Source organism: Lissotriton helveticus, chromosome 2_1, assembly GCF_964261635.1.
Source record: "Lissotriton helveticus chromosome 2_1, aLisHel1.1, whole genome shotgun sequence".
In the NCBI taxonomy this organism is placed as follows: domain Eukaryota; kingdom Metazoa; phylum Chordata; class Amphibia; order Caudata; family Salamandridae; genus Lissotriton; species Lissotriton helveticus.
The window spans coordinates 784,232,357-784,252,346 of NC_136059.1; the positions used below are offsets into that span (position 1 = coordinate 784,232,357).

A 19,990-nucleotide genomic window follows, 5' to 3' on the forward strand; every position below is an offset into this window, starting at 1 on the left:
GACAGGCTGATATCAAGTACTGAACAAAGGATACATAAACAGTGAACAAAGCAGTGAACTAGGATCAGGGCCGACACAGGAGAATTGTCGCAATGGTGCTTACCAAGGTTTGGACAGTCAAAGAACGTCAGGCGGACCACAATCTGGAATATAGGGACGTTCAAGATAGTCCGGTACAATAACCTGGGTGGGGAAGCAAAGGGTTGGCGGGAATTAGATGGTAGACCCGGCAGCCCCACGGGGACGGGGAACAGAAGACGGAAGTCCTCATCCTGGGATCTTCACCCTCCGCCTGGGGCGACTCCTGGTGGCCCCCCGCCCTGGGCTGCGCACCCAAATCAACAGACCACGCACGCAACCTAGGCTTCATCCTGGACTCCTCACTCTCCATGACCAGACAAGTCAACGCCGTCTCCTCGTCGTGCTTCAACATCCTGCGCATGCTACGTAAGATCTTCCGGTGGATCCCCATCGAGCCCAGGAAGACGGTCACCCAGGCCCTCGTCACCAGCCGTCTGGACTACGGCAACTCCCTCTACGCCGGAACCACCGCCAAACTCCAGAAGAGACTCCAGCAAATCCAGAACACCTCAGCACGACTCATCCTGGACATCCCCCGTCGCAGCCACATCTCCGGACACCTGAGAGATCTGCACTGGCTCCCGGTCAACAAGAGAATCACCTTCCGTCTCCTCACCCACGCACACAAAGCCCTGCACAACCAAGGACCAGCATACCTCAACAGCCGCCTCAACTTCTACGCTCCCACACGCCATCTTCGATCGACCAGCCACGCCCTCGCCACCGTCCCCCGGATTCGAAGAGCCACCACAGGAGGAAGGTCCTACTCCTACCTGGCCACCAAGAATTGGAACTCCCTCCCGACCCACCTCCGCCTGACCCAGGACCACCTCGCCTTCAGGAAGCAGCTCAAGACCTGGCTGTTCGAGCAGTAGCGGACACGCCCTCCCCCAGCGCCTTGAGACCCTCCGGGTGAGTAGTGCGCTATATAAATGCTGTGATTGATTGATTAATTGAACCAGCATAGAGCGTGGTGGTCGGGCAAAACTTCTTGGTAAGGACTACCTGGTAGTAAGTATGCAGTACTGCTCAATCGCGGGTGCCGGTAGGAGTGGCGAGTCATGCATGGAGTTTATATGTGGGAGGAGAGTGCATTTGATTGGGCAGATGCTCCCATGTGATTATTAGACATAGAAGAGGTGACAAGAGGTAGTGTCGACTGTGTCGGCCATTTTGATTGGGCAGACACTACCATGTGATTATTAGACATGGAAGAGGTGACAAGAGGTAGTGTTGACTGTGTCGGCCATTTTGAAGGGTGAATATAGATAGGAGAGAATGAGGGCCACATTTTAGAACAATTTAAAATTTAGCAGATAAGGTAATTAGAACAAAACATTTGTAGAAGGCAAACTATCCTACTGCGGAAAATAGACAGCCGTTTGTAACCAGAGAAATGACATGGAGGAATGCATGGAACTCGGGCTAAAATGTTCATATCAAGGTGTTCCAGTCCTCCTGTAGGTTTAATCCTGTGTGAGACTATCAGTCTTTAAAATCCATTTCAATTCCTCCTTATTGAGGATGCGTGTGAGATCCCCTCCTCTCGGGGGAAGTTTCACAGTGGTGATAACTGTCCACCGAATGTCATTTTCTGTGTGTCCCTTCTTAAGAAAGTGATCCACGAGCGGCGCATTCGCTGTCTTGCATCGAATTCTGCTGCGATGTTGCGAGATGCGTATCTGGATCTTTTGCTTTGTTTGGCCCACATAAATCATTTCACAAGGACAAAAAATTGCATATATCAAGTTGCAAGTATTACAATTACTCAGGGATTTAAAGACATTTTTCACATCCTTAAAAACAAACTTCTTTGTCTCTATGGTAAACTCGCACACTATACAATTACCACATTTAATATGTCCTTTCGGGGAGGCTAAGGACCAAAGGTCATTCAGTGTGGGGTTGGAGTTCCGGATGCAGGGCAATGCAGCTCGAACCAGGTGGTCTTTCACATTCTTACTTCTTTTAAATGCAAACATGGGTGGGTCTATGTTGAGTGAGCCCACATTGAGAATTGGCCAATTCTTCCTGATGGTTTTGCGAACTATGCTAGAAACTGCGGAGAATGTTGTGACGCAGACAAGGCGTTCTGCCACTGGTTTGGGTTTGGGTTTGAGTAAAGTATCTCGGGCGCAGTACCACGCTCTCTTTGATGCGGGGATAGGCTCGGGTAATGAGTTTGGTGGAAAGTGTTTATGTTTCAGAAAAATAGTCAGATTTGTGTGAGCAGTTTCTCCTTACTCTGAGGAAATGCGAATAAGGTAGACTGTCCCTCAGGGCCCTGGGGTGACAGCTTTTATAGCTGAGCAGAGTGTTGCACTCAGTTGGTTTGCGAAAAAGCGATGTGAAAAGAGTACCGTCTTGATGCTGGATAGTGAGATCGAGGAACGGAATACTGTCTTTGTTGTGTGTCAAGGTGAATGTGAGACCATTGCAGTTTTCATTAAGCCAGTGAAGGCAGGCATTTAGAATTTCTAGGTCTCCTGACCAGATAAGGAAGATATTGTCTATATATCGTTTCCATTCTATAATGCATTTGTGGAACGGGTTGCTAGAGGGAAGAATAGTGTTGCATTCAAGCCAGTCCATATAGAGAAGGGCTAGCGTAGGGGCAAAAATAGCCCCCATTGATGTCCCCCGGACCTGCTGATAATACTGGTTATTGAATATGAAAAAATTCCTTGTTAGGCATATCTCAAGCAATTGTAAGATAAAGAGTGTGTGGACTGTATGGGGACGTGGTCTTTTGTTGAGTATGGATTCCATGACAATGAGTGAGTCTCTCTGTGGGATATTAGTGTAGAGAGATTCTACGTCCAATATGCATAAAGTCTCCGTGGTGGGATCAAATGGGTGGTTTTCAATTAAATTAATCATGGCCATGCTGTCTTTGATGTAACACTCAGTGATGGGTACAAAAAACTTTAAAAATAAATTTACATAGTGGCCTAGTGGCTCGAGAATCGAGCCACAGCCTGACACAATCGGGCAGCCAGGGGGATCCATAAGTCTTTTATGGACCTTAGGTAGTGTATAAATGACAGGGGTACGCGGGCTGGTGACATTGAGGAAGCTAAATTTGTGCTTACTCAGGAAACCCTCATCAAGACCTTCCGTAGTAACCTGTCGGATAAGCGACTGTAGCTCTTTGGTAGGGTTAGTCGGGAGTCTGAGATAGTGATCAGTATTAGAAAGTTGGCGTTCAATCTCACATTTGTATGTGTCGATGTTTTGTAGCACTATCCCGCCCCCCTTGTCCGCAGGTTTAATCACTACGTTGGTATTTTCACGCAAGTTGGATATTGCTGATTTCTCCTGTAGGGTGATACTGTGTGGAATAAAAAGGTGAGATTTGACCAGCTTGGATGTTTCTTTTAGGATAATCTTTTCGAAAGTGATTATTTCACTTGGTATCATATTGGATGATGGTAGAAAGGTTGAAGGTGGTCGGAACGGTGTGTTTGTAATTTTACGAGGGCTCGCGTTGTTTTCAAAAAATGCCCGGAGCCGTATATTCCTAAAAAAGCCAAGAAGCTCAGCTTGTAGGTCCAGAAAATTGGGGTATGAAGTGGGGATGAAAGATAGACCCTTACTAATGATATAGATTTCATCACTGGATAGCGAGAGTGTTGATAAATAAAAAATGGGAATGGCCACATTGCTGTCAGAGACTGATGTATTGGTTGAGTCTACCATTGGTAAAATTTGTGTCTGGTTTGTCTTTCGCCCGGAGGGTTGTACCATCGGGGTTGTTGTTTCACTTTGCCCCTTTTGTGGGTTCCGATGGGCCACGGCCTAAAAAATTAGGGTTGCAAGTGGGTGCACTGGAGCCTTCACCAGCGTCAGAGTTATCTGATGAGTCAGCTGAGGTATCTGAAAACCCTACCAGGGTATTACGTCTATTGAAAAAAAAGTCGAAAAAGCCAACAAAACAGGCTCAGAAAACATGAGGGTGAAGGCACAAAGTTTATGGGGAGAAAGTCAAGTCCTAAAAGGTATTGAATATTACCAAGTCAAAAAGGCTTGAATGTTGAGCGTGACAAATGCAAGTTACTCACGCAATAGGTGGGTACGTAGGTCACACCATGACTGCCACAGGAATTACTCAAACTGTTCTCTCATTCAGGTAATCAAATATGCCACACCATTAATTAATAAAGATGCTATATGCTTATTTTTGGGTCTATGTGAGTACTATGCTCAATTTGATCATAGTTATTCTTTTATTGTTCAACCACTCAGACAGTTACTAAAAAAGGAGCAAAATGTGTCTGGTCAGAGAGGTTGGTGATGCTTTCAACAAAGTCAACCAGTTAATAGTTGAAGCACCAACCTCAAAACCTTTAATTTCTGAGAAATCATTTCTCACAGTCTATGTCAGTCAGAGTGGTTTAGGTGCTGTTTTTGCCCAGCGGGTAGATGGAAAGGACGAAACATTTGAGAATTGCCAAAGCCAATTATGGTGCCATTGAGTGAAAGGTGCACGCCTGTACTTGGGCTGTGGAAAAATGTTAAACTTGCTTGTGGGATTCACAGTTTGATATTTTTATGGATCATAAGCCTCTGGTTTTTCTGTTGAACTGCAGAAGTGCAGGGAAAGCTTCAGCCAGGGTTGTAAGGTTGTTAGCCCGTCTTCAGTAATATAATTTTGTGATTACATTTATTCAAGGAGGGAAAGCTTTTAGGGCTGATTGTTTGTTGAGTATGTCTTTAAAGTGTGAAAAGAGAGATGGACATTTGGATGAAGTGGAATGTGTGGGTCTATTTAGAACTTTAGCTGTGGCTGTCCTGAGAGTGGGAAGACGTGTGCGGCAAGGATACAGGATTCCAAGCTGTCATGACTTTTACTAAGAATGGATGGCTCAAAAGACAAGAGCTGGGATAAGTATTTAAAACCTTTTTTCAAGTTTCAAACGAGTTGACTTTAGTCCATAAAATGCTGATGTGACATGATCTGTAAATTCCACCAATGCCTTAGCAGAAAATATCCTTGGATCTTGTTAGTCCTTAGGTCTGTTGCCTCAAGGTAGGAAGTTGATGATTGTTTTGGTAGATTACTACTCGAGACAGATTTACTTTGATTTTGTGGCTTCAGACAGCAGATTGTATTATTACATTCTTGAAGCATGTTTATTATTGAAGACCATCTGAAGAATTAGTCACAATCGATGGTACACACTTTACATCAACATGCATGCATGATTTAAAAAAAAAAAGGTTCATGGCGTAAAACATTTGCAAGTTGCTCTTTACTTGATACTAGTTATATTCATGGTGATTCATCACCATCCCTAGATAATTAGGGGCCCGATGTAGGTAATCCCAGATTACCGATTCTTAAATACCGAATCATACCGATTCGGTATTTAAGAACTGGCAATCGGGATGTAGGTAATTTTACCGAATTAATTACCGAATCGGTATGATTCGGTAATTAATGAATCGGTATTTACCGATTCTGTAATTGCCATTGACTCCTATGGGCCTTGAGGCATAGGGCATGTATGTCTGCAATATGGCACTGTTTAAAAAGCAAAAGAAATGCTTTTTAAAGGGTTTTATTAATTTACCACCAACTTCTTGTTGGTGGTAAATTAAGAATTCTAAAACCCCTGTAGCACTGATTACAGTGCTACCTACATGTCAAAATACAGATTCGGTAATTATACCGATTCGGTATTTTACCGATTCGGTAAAATTACCAAATCTGTATCTTAACATGCTTCTACATCTCATTTTCCAAATACCGGTCAGTAACGGCCGAAATTACCGAATTTCGGCCGTTACCGACCGGTATTTGCCTACCTACATCTGGCCCTAGATGTATTACAGACACAAAACTCTTCGTGTCTCTTTAGTGCCACAAAAGTTTGTAGATCTTTACATGTTCTAAAATATTTTTTAATTTGAGTTAGCCACAAATTATGTTCAACTTTGTGATGTAAGCATAATTTTATTTTTGAGGAGGGGAAGATTATGTAGTGTTGATGTTGTATATGTCATGGATGGCATGATTTCAAAGAGCATGCTTTTGGAGCATTTCACTATTTGTTTATGTAGACTGGTCCATGTTTTGGCTTTTGCAACTATCTGTCTCATTGCTGTGTTTAGTAAAATTAAATTGCCAGTTGTTGTCCAATTCCTGAGCTGGACGGTCCCCTCTGGTTGTTAACTCTATATCTTTGAATAAAAGTGTTTTCATTTAATCAAATCAGCTCCTGAGTTAAATCCACTACACGTGTGCTCAAGGAGGCATCATGCCTCCCAATGCACTTTCTGCTAAAAAGCACTTCTTCAGTGGAACTACTTGCCAAAACAATTTAAAGATCTAATGTTCAGGCAGCGCATATATAAAATGCTAATGCCACGTTTACATAGAGTGACCATTGTTTTACAGAATAGTACTTTAAGGCGACATTAAATTCATTAAGTTGCAGTGTTAGTCAATCTAATGCCTAACAGAGAACAACTTGCCCACGTTAAGTCATTCAGTTAACCAGTAAATATCTGACCTTCGCTAAAGCCATCATCCAGTTGTTTCATTCCTCATCCTGACCATAGGAAACACCATCGTGTGACAAGCTTGAAGCTTTACAGGTTCATCGCCGATTGTGCTCATATTGCAGCACCTTCACAACTGTTGAGTTACCGAGTTTGCTTTATTCACAATAACACCTTCAGGACCGTTCGAGTTACGGAGTCCACTACAATCAGTAAACGCTGTTGAGATGTATAGCCAGTATCAGTGCAAAGACCTTCATGAGGAGTATCACTCACTACTTGCATGAGAAAACGCCCTGAATGTGGGCCAAGGCTCAGAAATCCACAGCTATGTTGTGATGTACCCACATGAATTAATAAAAAACCTTCTTGGTGAAGCACAATATTAAATCAAACACAAATACAGAGGGGGGCACTAGAGCAGATCAGTAGTGATCGTCTTGACCCATACAACGTGTTGGCAAAGAATAACTCTCTACACTATTGCAGTTTGTGTTAATGGCCATTGTATGCACAGGCAAGCAAAGCTCACACTTCACAAACCTCTGGGTTAGCCGGACACACAACATGCCCCTAATGTCTAACTAGCAAAAACACTTCCTAAATGTAACCCATTCCTTATGGAACTAACTCCCTCAACCTCAAACATAACCACTTGTAACAGAAGTATATAATTTATTTTCCGTTTCCCAGTCCTAATTTCTGAATCCTCTCACCTCCCTGCCTAGCCTGCCCACAGCAGGCCGAGGCAATCTCCAATGACATTCATTGTTACGTTTTTTCCACACTCTTCACCTATGCTAGTGTTGCCAGCTATTGCCAAAGCCCACCGGACAAGGCAGGACTGAGAGTCAAAAGCAGCCCTGGCAATTTTGTAGGACCAGCCCCCTCACTGCATAGTCAGTCTCAGGCATCTCCGTTCGGCTATGCTGAGGCTTGTATCTCATTGCACTATGATGCTGGAATTACTGTGTCCCATCCAAGCCTTTAGTGAGAGTGGACCGATAGTTGAAAATCTGCCCCCTTAGGTGAAAATCAGGCCCTTAGCCTCCAGCCTACTGGGGAAACGCCCAATGCCTGGCATGGCCAGTCCGGCCCTGATACCACCCTCATTCTTCCCATTTCCTGACCAATCCTCCAACTACTCAATCACCTTCATCAAATACATCCTGTTTCCCTGAAGAGACCAGTATATCCCATGTTACCTGAACAGCATAGACAATCTGTACTTAATATCGGCAGGGGCCACTACTCCTATGATGTGTGTATACTAAAAACCAGACACTTACGGGGAACATCACTTACAACGAATTTTTTACAACGCACTACCATTACATCGCAACCATTACAACGCAAACCATTACAACGCAATGCGCTGGGGGGCGCTCTAGGATAGGGAATGTATTTAATATACTATCCAACACCTTCCCTGCTATCCACGGGGACTGGAGTTGGAATAGTAAATTAAATAATTCACTATCCAGCGCCTAAAAGCATTATGCGTTGTAATGGTATGCGATGTAAAAACCGCGTTGTAAAGGCATGCGATGTAAAAGCATGCGTTGTAGTGACACCAATCCGACACTTACATATACATTTTTTTACTAACCTGGTTGATTGCTGCTGACTCACACACTACATCTGGGTCCAAACCACATCTGTCCTCTACTTTCTGTTTTAGATCAACTTCAAGTCTCTTACAATAATTAAACAACTCTTAACCTGTCAGTTGGGCAAGCTTATTTTCGCCCAGGTTTATAAAGTCATATGGGGCCTTGTCCATCTCTCCCCCAATTCCCACAGGGTAAGTGACAATTGACCCCTACACATGCCCAACAGCCCAGACCAGAATTATGTTATCATTCTTTCGCCCATGCCATGCCAATGGCTTTAGTACTGCCTGGTTGCATTTCTTCGCGGCCCCCTTCATAATGGATCGTCACAAATCCATATCTCTTTCTTCCAGGCTCCAACTTGTCCATTTCTTGCCAAAGGGATACTTATCAAAATCTTCGGTCTCACCTTGGTTCTCTGGCTCACATAACTACACACAAGACTCAAACTCCACGCCCCAGACTCCCCATCCTGCCCCCCACCTGAGTCCATAATATGCTATTGTTACTCAAATTCTGAATGAATGTGTCCCAAAGCTGCCCCAAGCCCACTTGCCTTCACTCAGGCATCACTACAGTATGCCAAGCATCTGCTTTTCATTCATCCTGCTGCCACCCTCATGCTAGAATGCTCTGCCTTGGCCCTTCCACCTCATCGCCAAATGCTTCTTATAGACACCGGTAGTTAACCCTCATGCTGGAGTCTCCAATGCCACTCTTATTCCTTTTCCCTCTGCTTTTTCTTACTTAACTGAATTGTGTTCCATAAATGCCCTCCTTTCATCAATAGGTCCCTCATGCAAGTGCCCTTATGTCCCCTAGCTCCCAGTTCTTCAGATATCCTAAATGCACCAAAGAATAAAGGAGAGAAAATAGCTGAAAATAACAGTTCTTCGCAGATGGAAGTATACCCATCTTTGGCCTGGTTCATGAATCCTTACAATATGTCAATTGTGATTCCTTGCCATTTGTCCTGTGCCCTGCTTACCTGTCTAGTTCACCATGCTCACATTCTTCTCTCAAATTCCCTGCCACTCGGTTTGTATCTCAAGAAGTAATTCTTATAGGACACTAGCCCTGCAAATTTCATGACATACTTGTGGTGGAAAGTGCTTCTCGATTAGCATCATCGCAAAGTTCACCACAACAGACCTCCTTAACATGATGTTGGTGTGGCCATCGTCCCTCCTTCTTGCAACACTTCTGACAAACTCCTTCCAGGCTTCCTGATACATGGTTCTCATGTGTGGGGCTATCTAGCCTTCCACTAACTTGCTTCCAAAACTAGTTTCCCCTGCTGGGCTACTGTTGGAGCCAACCCACAGAATCTCGACCACTAGAAGCAAAGCAAGGCAATGGCCACCTCATTGATCAAACCTGGTGTATGTCTTGCCCGAATCATCGTATTCCATAGTTGGCATTTGAAAACTCACATAATAGCCTCAGGAACTACTAGTCAATGTCTGACTGTTTATTTTCACCACATATCATTGTCTGTGACAAATGCCACTTCCTTGTTTTCTAATTTCCTGCCCCATACCTTCATAGCCAGCACCACTGGGAATAATTCCAAGTAAGCTCCTGTGTCTGCACCTCCCTGTCCTCTGAACACTTTTCAGCACACCAGTATGTCTTCAAATTAAAACAAACCACTCCCCCCCAACCTAGACACATCAGAAAACATTTCTATCATCCAGGTAACTAGGACCATTTGCAGCAACATTATCACATCATTATAGCTGTCTAGGAACTTAATTCAAGCCGATATGTCGGAAATCCTAACCTGTGATGTGTCTCAGTGACACCTCGGATGGCACATGGCATTTGCCTGCAGAATGTTTTGACTGTACCAAACACCTTGCAAACTAGGTTTAGGTGATTCAAAACCTGTTGCAGCTGCCTAATGGTGCCACACAGATGATGATAATGTAATATATCTAGAGGCTTGCAGGCAGTGATGGGCTGTAAGTCATGTAGGCAGCAAATGTACAATCAGGTCTACCAGCACCTCCTTCGTCATATGCCTCAACTGCAAACTCACCCAGCCACCTGTAGTAAGGGGCAGAGCCAGGTTTCGTGCCAGTTGCTAAACTCTGAAATATAAAGCAGGCATTTGTGCTCTTCGAATGAGTCAGTCCCACCCCACACTACACATCTCACTGTGCCAATTCCTCCCTGAGGGTGCAACAGAGCCATGCATAATGCAATATCTAGCAGTCAAGAGGCCATGTTATGTGCCTCAACACAGTATGGGTTAGAAATGGTGTCAGGTGGAGCCTCTGGTGTAAAAAGGCTCCTTTGCACAGTACTAATAGAGTTAAAAATCAGGACACAGTCCACCCTGGTCAAATGAGAGTGTCAGCACATCCCACGCCAATCTCGGCTACCTCCCCGCCCAAGCCAGCTCAATCAAGAGGGACCGGAGGAGAGTGAAGAAGGCCCTCATCAGCAGCACGGGAACATTAACAAAGAGATTTTGGCATTTAGGTAGGATCACCATTTTGGCAATCGCAATTCTCTCAGCCATAGACAGGGGAAGTCTAATCCAACCTGAAACTCGCTTCTCCAGCCAAGCAACCGTCCCGCCATAATTTTCCTGATAATGTTCCCCCATATCTGGGCTCGTTCAAATGTAACCGAAAAGGGGAAGTCTCTGTCGAACCTGGACATGGTGGGGTTACATGGCAGGGAGTTGAGAGAAAAATAAGGATTTATACCAGTTTATGGAAAGTCCTGACAGACGATCAAAATGAAGGAATTTGCATACAATAGGTGCCAGATTAGCATTGGGTTTTTAAACAGAAACACATTGAGACTGCAAGTCTCCGAAAGGCACAGTTCAACCTGCATTCACCACGGTGTTGCTGTAGTCGGATGGCCAGTGGTTCCTTGGCGATGGGGGGTACAAAAGCAGAGACAGCGGACACCCCTGCAGCGTACCCAGGGCCAATTCGGAAAGTGTGCTAGACCACATCATTCACCCAAATATTTGCATTTGGCAGGACATGGAGCTGTTTAATCCACTGGAAGAAAGTCGACTAAGCCCAATTCTACAGAGCAAAGAGAACAAGGATGTCCACTCCCGGGAATAAAGGCTTTGGTAGCATTGAGAGAAAGGCAGCTACTGCAGGGAGCTTGGGGTTCATTGAGTGGAGCGCAGCAAAAAAGGCACATAGTTTATGGATGGTGGTTCTTTCCAGTAAAAATCTAGACTGATAAGGGGGGACGACGGAAGAGAGGAGGGGGAGCAGTTTGTCTGCAATAAGCTTGGCTAGTATTTCTTTATCAATGTTTATCAAGTCACAATGATCAGAGGGTTTATTGAGTTTAAGTATGGTGACCAATAGTGCCTCTCTCACCTTTGGGGCAGCCCACAAACAGACCTAGTCTCTTCGACCATAGTTCTCTGGGGCTAAAAATGCTGCATATTCTTTGGAAAACCGAGTGATAAAACCATCCAGTCCAGAATCCCTGAGATTATTGTAGATTGCTTCCTTTAGTATCTTTATGGGAAAAACATGTGCGCCATGGTCTGCGTTTTGCAACACCATTGGGATTCAGATAGGCTTTTTTATTTTTACGAGATGTGAGGCCATTGCACTTTGTAGTACATATGGGACACATGTTACCTGAGTGAAACACTAATTCTGTTGAGGAAGGAGGTTAACGTGTCAACGATGGTCTTCATTATGTGTTGAGATTTTGAGCCCTCAGGATGTTGGTAAATTTGGAAATGTTGCAGGGCAGAACAGAGGGACAGAAGATCTGTGAAAATGTGATTAATTAGGTTGTATTTAATTGCGAATGGGAGCATTAGGAAGAGCTAGGGAGTGCTGTACAGCAAGGGTAAAAGAGCAGTGCAGCAACACTGTCTAGGAGTGGGTTTGGATATGGGTTGTTTGGTGAAATCTGAATTATATAAAGACTTTTATTGATATCAGGTGGCTGTGCTTGTCTGAAAACACATAGAAAATTAGAGCTCAAATACCCGTACCAGGTTTTCTGACACAAGGCAGTTCCTAAAAAATAAGTATAGAATTAAGAATAGTCTCTTAACTACTCAGTTTCAGGTGCATTCACATCTATCTTTTGAGGTAAGAGATAAATTAAGTGTATTTTACCAAAGCCCAGTAGAAATGCTCCCCTCTGGTGTCGCGTGTCAGTCCACAGTTCACTGTAATGTTCATCATTTAGTGAAGTGTATCTTGAGATGCAATCATCTCAAAACTGTGTTACAGGTCTGCATCACTCATTTGCACAGTCATTGCGCCAACAATAGACTTTTGTTGGAGTTGTGGCATCACCTGTACAGTTGCCCTGTGTTGGTGAGCTTAGCAGATTGATGCTGCACCATATAATTGCAATTATAAGGTGTGTGTGTGTGTGTGTGTGTGTGTGTGTGTAAGTATAAATAGTTAAGTATAGATTTACTAGTCTCATCCACGTACCTACATACCTTGAAGATATATTTATTGGAGTACACATGTGAAGATAAAAATAGTCAATCTATGCATAGGTATATATACTTATCGTGACAATATTTTTGGTTGTCCATAGATGATATTTTAATAGCATTGTATGTTAAACTTAATACTTCAGTATTGATTAATTGTCCATTGTTCCATGCATTCTACTGTTAGATGTGATCTTCTAATAGAATTATTGCACACACAATAGGATTATTTGCCATAGCCAAAGTTTAATGTGTTTAGATTCCCTTTGGCATGTTGACAAACTCTTTGTGTTCGTATTAGTAGTGGGCGTTCCGTGGCATGCATTTAGCTGACCTCCCCTTATGTTTGTTTTTCACACTGCTTGTTTTGCAATGACAGTCGTGCGTGCCTCAGATGTTCTCCCACTTACAACGTGATGCTGAATCAAAGTGTATTTTAAGCATCTCTCTGAAGCATCCCTGCACCTCCAAGCAGCGTAGCACACCTACATTCATTTTAGATGAATAGAACTTCTTAGGAACAGGAATTACAACCTGGGAAACATACAGCACAGGTATATACCTGAAAAACAGATGTCGAAAGAAAGAGCAGAGCATTGATAAAGAACAATGAATAATTTATAAAAAGTATGAATCATTGGGGGTATATTCACTAAGGTAAATTTATACATGAATAAACCTACACTCTTTGTGTTAAATTTACTACTTTCCAAGCATAGATTTACTATGAATTAGAACATCAGAATATTGAGAACTCCATTGAAGACAATGAAACACCAGTGGCCTATAAAAGGTTTTATGAACCCTTTTCCCTCAACATTGCAATGTCCTAATCCACAGCATATTCCTTTGTCTTTCCCCTGACTCTCCAGCATATGTAGATTGGGCAGGGTGAAAAGAGAGGCAGAGGCTGTGGACTGGGACACACAGGAACCTCCCCTTTCCTCCTTGCATAGCTCACAATGCCTTTTGATTCTTGGAAGAAGGCAGAGGGAAGTTTGCTCAGCTCCAGGTTCTCCTTGCCTCGGCTTTATGAGGAATAGCAGTTTAGCTGAGCCCAAGGAACAACAAGGGCTAACTTCAGATTCTTTCACAGCTTTTGTTGTATGTTCAATAATTAACAGCAGTCCTATGGCTGAAATTGTTGAACAATCAAGCAACAGCTGTGAAACAAAGGCTTTAGGGTTGAAAGGCTTTTCATTACCCTCTGTCTTCCCCAAGGCCTTTGTTTTTCAATTAGGACATTCCACTCTCATGGAACGTAAAGTTCTAATAGCCTATTGAAATGCCGTAGAAGGCTGTATTGGGCATTTCAGGCCTGCTCCCTGGTTATAGGACCTCACCTCGACTCAAAATCTATAATATTGGAGCAGGGCTTTAATGGTCAGTTTAGCCCTCTTTGGCAGGCCATAAGCCTATAGAGGAGACTTACATGTCTCCACACCCTGAAACAGGAGGTGTAGCCAAATTTACAAGAGTAAGGTTATTACATAAAAAGGACCTAGTAGTAGGTCGAGCACAAAACATGGTCAACGGATGTATAACGGAACAACGAGTCATTACCACGCATCCGCTACAATGTTAACACCATTTTTTTATACATTTAAAGCGTTATTTAAGTAGTAGAAACATTTTTGACATGTACACCTCAGTCCTTCCTTCCTTTCAATCTTATGTATGTTGTTTATCACCAACCAAGTTGGCTGTGGTAAAATGTGAACAAGGTCAAAAACACTTTTTTTAACAACAGTCAACTTAATTATACATTCAGTAAGAATGTAAACCAAATTTAAACATACATTCCAAAACATATTTTACTGTGATTTAACGAATACCCCAAAAATCATATAAAATCAGTCATCCACCATTTTGTGTTCAGTGGCACACTGACTTCTATTGTGACCAAAGAGAGGAGAGGCAGAGAGATTGTAACTTACACACTGCCACCCATCTACACAAGTAATGACAACGTTTACAATAAACACCCTCATTATTAATTATTAAAACTACAAAAACAAGTATTTAAATAATTTAATATTTACACAGATAATCAAGAGTATCTGCAGTCTATATTTTGAGTAACTTTCCTGCATTCCTAACCATGTAAGGCAACTTACAAAACATTTTCTAAATAAAAAGTATGTGATTCAACTTAAAAAAACTATATAATAAAATTAGGAATGCAGTTGGACAGTGGCTGGGGAATAACATTACTAATCGAATTGAAAGTAGGGCAAAATTAACTCCACTAGGTAGTTACCCCAGGAAAGGTGCTGGACAGTGACTTGGGGAGGGGGGCAAAATTACTATTCTAACTCTGCCGGGTATTTACCTAAGGGAAGGTGTTGGACTGTGATGGCGTTAGGGGCAAAATGACTATTCTGACTCTACCGGGTACTTCACTCAGGAAGGTGCTGGATGGTGACTGGGGGGGCAAAATTACAATTCTAACTTTGCTGGGTACTTACCTCAGGGAAGCTACAGGACAGTGGCTGGGGGGCAAAATTACTATTCTAACTCTGCCTAGCACTTACCTCAAGGAAAATGTTGGACAGTGACTGGGGCAAAATAACTATTCTAACTTCGCTGGGTACTTGCCTCAGCAAAGGTGCTAAACAGTGACGGGGAGCAAAATTGCTAAGCTAACTCTACCTGGGAAATTAACTCAGGGAAGGGGATGGACAGTGACTGGGGGCAAAATTACTAATCTTACTCTGCCGGGTACTTACCTCTGAGGGAGGGGGGGGGCAAAATTAGTATTCTAACTCCACCCGGTACTTTCCTCGGGAAAGGTAATGGACAGTGACAGGAGGGCAAAATCACTATTCTAAATCTGTCTCGGAATTTCACTCAGGGACAGTGCTGGGCAGTGATAGGGGCAAAATTACTATTTTAACTCTGCCAGGTACTTAGGTCAGAGAAGATGCTAGACAGTGACTGAGGGGGGGGGTGCAAAATTACTAATCTAACTGAGCACCACATCTATGTCTCATTATCTTTAATATGCTGTACGTACAATGGCAAAGGGTTAAATTATTTGTCTGAGACCACACCGCCATGTAGATCAAGGGAACACCCCCTTGTTATCATCCTGGAGCATATTTTACATCTGCGTGAATCATATTACCGAAGGAGCCACAAATGTATCTATGGGCCCTTCTGTAATATTAAAGTGCACCCAGAGTGCAAACAACTGCCACACACACCTGTTTTGTTTCAGGAGTACTTTTTATAAAAGTGTGGCAAGTGTCATCTGCTAAAGGCAAAGAAATACTTGGGGGCCCATTAGGATGCCCGCCATCCCGTCGTGTAAATGGACTGCCCGCCATACGGGCGGGGGTCCCATGGGTGCTATTAGGATGCGCCTGCCACAGTAGCGGGGGCATCCTGCATCCCTAACATTGTGGCGGGCGGTGCACTCAGCGCCGCCCGCCACACTGTTAGGGAGGAATGTTGTGCAGTTCCATGCACAACATGGCAGGCACCGCGTGGTGCCTGCCATGTTGTGCATGGAACTGCAGGGGGGTGCCATAGGTACCCCCCATGTGCACCCCCCACCCCCCGGTGTCCCAGGGGGCCCGCAACGGGCCCCCCTAGCAGACTCCACATGCCTATCTTTGGCGGCAATGCCGCCACGGAAAGGCATTCCTCAAACCACATTGTAATATGGCTGGCGGTGTCGAACAAACACCGACACCATATTGCAGCCTTTTCCGCCCGTCGTTAGTCGACGGGGCGGAAATGCGTCGGATGGTCTTTCCGTCCACCGCGGACCCCCAGCAATAATAATATGGTGGGGGTCTTTCCTACAGGGATGGAGGGGGCAATCCACCCGCAATCCTAATGGGCCCCTTGGTGTCTCATGTTTGGGCATACCTCAGGCCGATAATAGCTAAGGAACACAATTTCTTTATCTCATCCCTTAGACCACACAGTACTTCGGCACCATTGACCACAATACTGTCTGGGGGGGGGATTATTTTTTGATATCTTCACCAATAACTTACCTTATTTTCTATTCCACAGAGCTTAAAAGCAAATAAGAAAAAGGAAAGTTAACAGAAAACAAATCCAGTGGCAATTCAAAATCCACCTTTGAAAAAAAATCCTAAAATACACGGGGGAGTTATTCAGAAAACAACACAAAATGCAAAGAAAGCAATAACTGAACAAAAACAATCAGTCATTTCACCAGTTTTTCCCTTCATATTTAAATAGAAAACCAAGAACAAGCATCCAGCCACACCGGAAAACTGAGCCAATTGTCTGTAAACCTTGCAAGACCACATTGAAATAGAAAAAAAACAACCTTACCAGGTTAAATTGGCAACCAAAGCTAACAACTTTAACCTTCAGGCTACAACCAACAGCAATTGCCCTTTACACATTTTCAACAGGAAGAATACATTTTATTTCTCCTTCACAACACTACCTCGGGTAATCATGCAAATCTTTTTTCCTTAGCAGATAGATTGCTCAGAAAGAAGATAATATATTATAGCATTCACAAAATAATTTTACAGATTACTGAAGCATGGTAAATAGAAAGTAGGCTAGCTATGTTCAACCTCAAAGAGGAAACGGATTGCTGAAATACGGTGGCTTTCTTTATTGTAAGGAGAGGTTAACTGTCCCGGAGAGTTATTGGAGGTTTGTGCAGTATTTTTCATCCCATTGCAAAGGCAGAGCATTTACTATGGAGTACACTGTTGAAAGGACCACAGAACATAACCACTCTGCCTCTGCAATGGAGATCGAAGTGAGGGAGAACATCCAGCAATTAAAAATGCTAGCATCCACCTCCAATTAACCCTGTGGCTCTGTTTTGAGGGAGGTAGCACAAACAGCCAAGCCATCACCAAAGGGTAACACCACAATCCTACTCCGGCATTAACATCCCCCTGAACTAACACTTTGTTTTACTAATAAACCTTTTGTTGTGAACGTATCTAGGACCCTAATTAAATATTCCCGATTCATGCCCTTATGTGGTTATAACAAATAATATCCTTATAAAGGCATAAGAATCATATCCATATTTAGTCATAGCCAATGCAGTCCAAATACGACAAGGCGACTCCCATAGACTCCTAGGAAGTACAACGCGTTCTTTAAACAAACCAAGCCTCCAGCAGCCTGGGAATTCCACCTGCTTTTGTTTTGATTTGTCCAAGACCTCCTGGAGTCCCGAAAAAACTGTAAGTTCTTAGTGACGTCTATGTCCAACCTTACGTCAAACTCAGCACCTTCCAGGTATAAATATACCAGCACTTGCCTTAAGCAAACACACGGTGGTTTGGAGCAGATCGGCTATCTACTTACCCGAAGCCCAGCTGTAACGAGAGCCGAAGGAAGCCGACCCTCCCATTGACGCACTGAGAGAGACGCTGTCTTGTCTTTTCTCCTGCCGAGAAATCCAGCTCCAGTGTTTCCAGTCACCCTTGCGGGTTGTTGGGAGATCGAGTCCTGAGAAAAGAGATACAAGACCTCCTTCATTCTATAACCAAGGTATGGAGCTGATTAGATCCGTAGAGAATTCTTGATACAGATTCTTGGCAAAAACTAACTTAAGTTAAACTGCAGCTCACTTACTCCTTCCCACGTATTAGGCTTAGGTCAGGTACACCGGGGTAGGCGTATCTTAGAAGCACCAGTTGAGTACGTTTAGTCAATGATTTTATGTATGTACATATTTGATCTGTTTTAAGTATCATATGGCTCAGAAACCATATCAATGCTTTTACAGTATTATTTCATAATACTCCTTTTACTGTACGCACTTTACTTTATGACAAGTATTGCAATTGTGGCAATTCACTTCTCTTGCACGAGAAAGAGGACTGCTCAATAAATAACTAAGCATGGGCGTAAAATCCGTTCCGCTCGCGGATTTTGCGGATTTTCGGTAAATTCGCAATCCGCGAACTCTCGCGAACTTGCCGAAAATTCGTAAAATCAAACACTTGCGAACACGTAGATGCGGCGGGCAGCGACAATCTCGCAATTGCGAGATTGCAAAATTTGCAATTTCGCACAAGAAATCCACCAGCAGGCAGCATAAACCTTGAAAATTATGATTTTTATCAGAATAACACCTCAGGTTGACATTTGCCTGCCCTTTTTCTTTGCAAGGAGTCCATTTTGGGGGGAGGGGGTGGGAGGAAGGAAGTGCCCCACAGTCTCCAACTTCCTGTTCCTGTCCAGCAGGCTCCTCCCAGTGCTTTCTTCATGTGCTGGTCACTTAGATTTGGATCTTGACCTGGAAGGATTACTTTTTGTGGATGCTGCTGGATATTTGGATTTTTGCAAAACTGAAAGCACTCAGCAGGTGCAAAAGTTCAATCTTATCATTAGTAACCATTCCCTGTAGTGCTTCCTGAGGGGCCCCTTCAGAGTTCATTTGCCTACTTGCAACTATTCTATGACCCTGCTCTGACCCTCACAGCAGGCTCAGAGAATAGCTACAAGTATACAACAAAGGTCCTGTTAAAAAAATTACACTGCAACAGAAAGCAATTACAGACAAAACTGAAAGCACTCAGCAGGTGCAAAAGTTCAATCTTATCATTAGTAACCATTCCCTGTAGTGCTTCCTGAGGGGCCCCTTCAGAGTTCAGTTGCCTACTTGCAACTATTCTATGACCCTGCTCTGACCCTCACAGCAGGCTCAGAGAATAGCTACAAGTAGGCCACAAAGGTCCTGTGAAAAGAAATTGCACTGCAACAGAAAGCAAATTACAGATAAGGAAGCAGGTGCCAGCCAGACTGGAAGTTTAAATTCAGTGACACATTAATCAACCCCAAATTAATTCATGTCAGTTGAAGCAGGGCAGGTGTGCTTGCTGTTTTTTCACCCCCATAATCTACAGTGATAAACCAACCAGAGGGTGGCAGTGATGTACCAGAGGGTGGCATGGGTGTACCAGAGGGTGGCAGTGGTGAAACAAAGGGTGCTGTGAACCTGTGATGATGAACCAGACGTAGAAACAACATAGTTGCGGCCGTTGCGAGCCGACAAGTAAGTTTGCAATTGCGAACTGGTACACAACCCTTGCGAACTGGCAGAAACCCTTGCGAACACACAAAAAAAAAATCCGCAAATTCGCGAGAGTTCGCGGATTTTGCGGATTGCGAATCCGTAAATACGCAAGTTCGCGGATTGCCAATTCGCAAAATCCGCCCATGCTTATAAATAACACCTTTTATTGAAAACGCCCGTCTCTCTATTTCTCTGCACTCCTGGTGAAACTAAGCATGCACGATTGACTGAGTGAAATAGCTGTCTATTGTTTTCCGCGACTCTAGAGATATTCTCCTTATTCTGGGGGGAGCAAAGTTG

At 43.6% G+C, this 19,990-nt stretch overlaps 1 protein-coding gene across 1 annotated transcript in view; it reads left to right on the forward strand.

Annotated features, from left to right (window-relative positions):
- Positions 1 to 11,290, forward strand: part of LOC144820164 (myb-related transcription factor, partner of profilin-like) — a 29,111-nt gene extending 17,821 nt beyond the window's left edge. The window contains exon 3 of the mRNA XM_078677787.1: positions 11,201 to 11,290. Within this exon, the coding sequence (XP_078533913.1) occupies positions 11,201 to 11,290 (90 nt within the window). The remainder of the gene's footprint in view (positions 1 to 11,200) is intronic.
- Positions 11,291 to 19,990: the final 8,700 nt, after the last annotated feature.